Source organism: Amborella trichopoda, chromosome 7, assembly GCF_054954075.1.
Source record: "Amborella trichopoda isolate Santa Cruz 75 chromosome 7, AtrichopodaSantaCruz75HAP2 v2.0, whole genome shotgun sequence".
In the NCBI taxonomy this organism is placed as follows: domain Eukaryota; kingdom Viridiplantae; phylum Streptophyta; class Magnoliopsida; order Amborellales; family Amborellaceae; genus Amborella; species Amborella trichopoda.
Window position 1 is genome coordinate 17329274 of NC_142342.1, and position 5577 is coordinate 17334850.

General features: G+C 40.3%; 1 protein-coding gene across 2 annotated transcripts; it reads right to left on the reverse strand.

Moving 5' to 3' along the window:
• Positions 1-500: 500 nt before the first annotated feature.
• On the reverse strand, positions 501-4989 carry LOC18441173 (ammonium transporter 1 member 1). 2 transcript variants are annotated; one of them, XM_006851293.4, is made up of 2 exons: positions 4385-4989; positions 501-1609 (listed from the first exon to the last, which is right to left on the reverse strand). In XM_006851293.4, exons 1-2 carry the CDS (start codon positions 4959-4961, stop codon positions 717-719), a joined length of 1470 nt encoding a protein of 489 aa, XP_006851356.2. In that variant the 5' UTR covers positions 4962-4989; the 3' UTR covers positions 501-716. The 2 variants fall into 2 exon arrangements, with proteins under 2 accessions (XP_006851356.2, XP_088728840.1); XM_088872714.1 differs by having other exon boundaries at positions 2799-4989.
• Positions 4990-5577: the final 588 nt, after the last annotated feature.

Consider the following 5577-nt stretch of genomic DNA (forward strand, 5'->3'; position numbering starts at 1 on the left):
CAATGTTCATAATTTAATTGATTTGTTCCATATCACATCCAATACTCTGAGACACTTTTTGGGGAAAACTTTCGAACTCATACCATATACACTGCTATCGAATGGATTCTGAGGGGCTTATGTGGACGTAATAAAAGTTCAGTTTCAATTTCAATTTCCTAATTTAAAAAGTTAAAAAGGTGTACAAGGGCTTAATCTTCATTTTCTTAACTTAGAAGTTAAGAGGGATCCATGGGCTTTTTAGCGATTCCCAGGTTCCCCTCTAGTTTCTTTCCTACCTGATCCAAATCTGGAAATACCCGAGCGTTTTCTCAAAGACATTTTGAATATGCATTTCATTTATAGACTCAGTCAATTTTAATTCAAAACGAGCTCTTATTCACGGTTAAACACTATAACAATGAAAAATGAATGAAGACATTTGGCTTTGGTCCAACAAAAATAACAATCAAAGCATACTATTGCAAATAGAGGATGAAAAATGAATGAAGACATTTGGCTTTGGTCCAACAAAAATAACAATCAAAGCATACCATTGCAAATAGAGGAAGAGACAATGCCAACTATTCACAGCAAAGAAATGAAGGCTCCAAGACAAAAAAAAATAACTTTTCACACACCCGATAAGATAGAATGGGAGTGGGATGAGTTTCTTTCCCTATTCACATGACCCTTTCCTTCCCTATTCAAAGTTTCACCTAGACTTCTTCTAAACGCTAAACGCTGTTCGCCGGAGGAGGAGGCGAAGGGGCTGGCTTGATCATGAAGCCATTGCTGGCCCCCCCTGAATGAGAGTCCTCATCATGGTAGACATAAGCGAACCCACCATGCCGGGTGAGATCCATCCCTGCCATCTCGTCCTCGGCCGATATCCTCAGCAAACCCAGCTTGTGCAACCCGAAAAATAAGGGCCCCATCGTCGCACTCACCCACCCAATGATGGCCAAAATCAGGACCAGATGAGCACCCAGCAATCTCCCTCCTCCCCCCATAAACAACCCATATGGCCTGTCTGAGTTGCCTCCATAGACCTGACTCACATACGTCTCTCTTGCAAAGAGAGCGGTGAAGATGATTCCCCAAGCTCCACAACCGCCATGCAATTGTGCGGCCTCGAGAGGATCATCTAACTTCAATTTTTCCGCCAGTTTGTTACAGGAAATGAGGACAATGGCAGCAACGAATCCACAAATGATGGCAGCCCATGGGTCGACGACAGAGCAACCAGAGGTGATGGCAGCAAACCCGCCAAGCAGGCCATTGCATACATCGAGGACGTTCCAGTGGCCTACAAGGATACGTTTTCCAAATAGGGTGGTGAGGGCAGCAGTGCAACCTGCAAGGGTAGTGGTGACAGCAGTGCGGCCGACTGCAGACCACTGGCCATGAATGGTGGACGTGTAAGGGACAGCGATCTTGAGGAAGGAGCCCGGGTTGAAGCCGTACCAACCAAACCAGAGTAGGAAGGTTCCAAGGACAACAAGGGAAGCAGAGTGGCCGCGGAGCGTAACCATGCGGCCTGCGTGATCAAAACGGCCAATACGGGGCCCCTCAATCAGGGCACCCCACAGGCCAGCGATGCCACCCACCATGTGCACAACACCAGAGCCTGCACACAAGGGGAAATAAACTACGAAATTCAAAGAGAGGCCCAGTCGATGGGGGATGGCAAAACAAATAGAAAAAAAAAGAAAACATTTTGATATGGCTGCAGCCCTGTCAAAATGCGTAAGGCTTCATCATTAACTCATCGAAAACTAAGTTCTCGAGTCAAAGAAACACTAAACCCTTAAATCAATCATCTCAGCCATTATGACTGTAAAAAATTAAGTTTTCAAACTTTAAAAATAGTGTATAGTATAACATTAAACCATTTATTTCACCCAAAAAATAAATATTCACATATCTATAAAATCCATTGATTTTAGAGCCATAAAGATTTCATGATGCCCAAGGTGCTTTTAAGGCGAAGATTCTAGATGAGGTTTTATTCTATTTTTATAAAGCTTAGGCCTTGGAGAAACTCCGCAAGCCCCTTTATCTTTTCCAAAGAAGGGCCGCTGTTAATTCCCAAACTGATGGGAGAGAAAACAGAGAGTAATTGCCTCTTTTCACCGAGGGTAACAGTTATAAGACATTTTCCGATTATAATAATTACTGCAATAAAAAAGCATTTCACCTTTCACTAACAAATAGGTGAGAATAAGTGGATGTAAAACTTAGGAGAAGAGAAAGAAAACAGGTGAATGATTGAGAGACAGGGTGGAAGAACCTCAATTGAAATAAAACTCGGACAGGATTTATTGAGAGAAAAGTTGTTGCTTAAGAAGAGGAATGCCATTACCCTCAGGGCAAGTTTTCTACGTTTCTTTTACTGCATAAAATTTATATACTTCTCTCTATCCAGCAATGCATAAAATTTATATACTTCTCTCTATCCAGCCGTCCATTCTCAATGGATGGTTAAGATGGCCCCAACCACAATGACAGGTCTCTACATTTTTTGTTTTTGTTTTTTTACTAAATATTTTGACATCAAATTTTGGGCGTAAACTCATATCTTAAACTCACAGTTATAAAAAATAGAAAACAAAATATTCTTAATAAAATAATATAACCAAAATACTTCTGTATTTTATCATAAAATTCTTTTTAATTTTTTTTAGGTGATGATGGGGCATACCAATTTTCATATTCATTTAATTTTTAGAAAAAAACATAAACTCATATAATTTTTAGAAAAAAAATAAAAATAAAATACTCTGAGGCATGGATCTAGATCAAATGGTCAGACTCACTTGATCGAAATTGGATTGGACGGCTGTCTATGCAGAGGAAGTATAGACTTTGGAGGCGTAGAGAGAGAATTGTGAGGTCAGATGCATCCGCGGCCATCAGTCCAGAGTCCACTCCGGAGTTGAGGTGAGTCGAAAAAAATAAAAATAAAAAGTGTAAATTGTTTTTAAATATTAAAATACAAAAATTGGAAAGCACCAATAGAATAGTTAGAATATAAATATGTTTTTAGATAATTCTGATAGTTTAATAGAAATTTGGGAACTTCATAATTTTTTTAATGTTTGCTCAAAATATACCGGGCATATTTTCAATAATCATCTTTGATAGATTTTTTTCATCTTCTTTAGCCTTCTAAGATTTCTATTACATCTTAATTTATTTATTTTTTTAATTTTAAATATTTTTTACGATTTTTTTGACTTTTTAGTTTTTTTGAAGTAACTGGCTAAAGGAGGAGGCAAGCTTTAAAACATTGGTGGCCATTATTTGATGGTAAGAGAGAAGATAAAATTTAAATTTTGTTCATAAGGCTGAAAAGTGTTGGGAGGAGGCCCTCTATTTTCAGTGTTAGAGAGAGACAACTGCAGTTCGTGGCTGTTAGGATCACTGTTGGACGGGTTGACTCGCTGGTACCGGGGCCGTCTTGATACCTCGGTCCGAGTTGTGGAAAAATACAAAAATTAAAAATTAAAAATAGGAAAAATATGTCTAAATTAGGCTAAAAAAGTAGTAAAATAATAGATTTTGAAAAAACCACTTTTTGATGGGTGAATTTTAGAAATAACTCAAAATGAAAGGAAAATGTAACACTTTTTCAATAGTTGCCAAGATAATAGAAAACATAAAAGAATAAACTACAAAATAAATTTCTTATTTTCTGGATTGTAAAAGATGCTCTCCCATATAAGGGAGATGTCGTTTCCCGTACCCAAAGCCCATGTTTTCAACTCTCCCAGCAAAAGATCTCACAATTCTCTCTCTCTCTCTCTCTCTCTCTCTCTAAACCCTCAAAAAATCTATCCTCACTAGCCCCTTTCTCTCTAACCTTCACAAGTACCGAATGATGCCTCATCGATAATCTGGAAATTAAAAAGAATACCGAAAATATGAACCTTAAAAAAAAATTACAGAAAATATTTCCCATAAATTTTCAAAAGAAAAATAGGGTTTCAGCTTTCATATTGTATAAATGAGGACTTAGCAATATAATATATTTTTAAATATAATTTGATCATAATTTTTAATATGGAGATCGTGAATATGTAAAAAAAAATTAAAAACTTGAAATAATAATTATATTTGAAAATTTTAGAGCTTTAGTTGTGGATCACCTATTTGCATCCATGTCATTAAAAATGCTTTGTACTGATATTGTAGAAATGCGGTCCAGCCCCCAAACGAAACAATTTTCCAAATAAAAAAAAACTTCTCCAATCTACGACGTATTTGCCTACTTTATTTGACCATGAGCGTATAACGGGTGATACTGTTAATATAGCAAGCCACGAGAACAAAAAGAACTCGTTATCAACATCTGAAATAAATAACGGCCGTTAAAGAGAGGCAGAGAGAAGCTGAATCATGCCTGCAAAATCAATGACGCCGCTGTGGAAGAGGAGGTTCCCCAAATTGGAGGCGCTGGCCCATCCATCAGCGGACCAAACCCAGTGCGAAACCACCGGATACACGAAGCCCGTCAGGAACGAAGAGTATATGAGGTAGGCCACGAACTGTGTCCTCTCCGCAATCGATCCGCTCGTGATCCCGGCCGCTGCGATCGCGAACGCCCACTGATACAGAAAGAAGGAGTAATCTGCATCTGCGGATGGGAACGAACGCAGAGCGAAGAAACGATGGCCGATGAACGAATTGCTCGGTACCCCAAAGGCAAAGGCGTAACCAAAGAGATAGTAAAAGAGGCCTCCGGCTGCCGCATCAAGGACGTTGGTGAGCATGATGTTCATGGTGTTCTTGGCTCGGACCGAGCCAGCACAGAGCATGGCAAAGCCGAGCTGCATAGCAAAGACGAGGTACGCAGAGAAGAGAAGATAGGTTGTGTCCACTGCGGAGGTTGTGGCAGCGAACTGAGAGCAGATTAGGGCGGCCGCTTGGGTGCCATTAGCGCCGAGCAGCGGCGCCAAGTCAGCTGAGCAGGTCGACATGTTTGCAAGACAATGGACTCTCTCTCTCTAGACCTCTCTCTAACAGAGCAGTTTCTCTCTCTAGAGAAGGGAGGCAGGAGAAGTTAAGAGACTCCGGAAAAGGGTGAGAATCAAGTGGAGGAGATGAACCCAAAAAGTGGTGGCAACAAAACACGATCAAGAGTTCTTATATTTATGCAACAATGGGGCCTTATAGAGAGAGAAACACGACAAATATCGGTAGACTTTTAGAGAGAGAGATAGATGGGTAGACTTCTAAAGAGAGAAAGAGATGGGTCGTCTAGAGAGATGGGTAGACTTCTAGAGAGAGAAAGAGATGGTTCGTCTAGAGAGGGAAATGGGGCCTGTCTCTAATGGTGGGTGAGAGAGAGGAGGCCCTCTTCTCTTTTAGAGAGAGAGAGAGGGAGACAGATCACAATAAACCAGCAACGTGGTAAACGATTACGGCGGCCCTTTTGATGAGAATCCCCAATCTCACCGGAATACAAAATTAGGGTTTCCTTTTTTTCCTAATTTTAATGGCGGAGTCAAAGCGGCGCCCGGCCCGTGGGTTTGGATTTCGGATATTATACCCAGTTTCCGGGAAATGTGGGCCCAAATATGTTGCGGCAATGGC

Bases quoted from the DNA above. Each gene is read 5' to 3' on its own strand.
- LOC18441173 (XM_006851293.4), bottom strand. From the start codon at position 4,961: ATGTCGACCTGCTCAGCTGACTTGGCGCCGCTGCTCGGCGCTAATGGC. The intron at 1,610-4,384 runs GCATGATTCAGC...CCTTGTGTGCAG, and splicing joins CGGCGTCATTGATTTTGCAG to GCTCTGGTGTTGTGCACATG.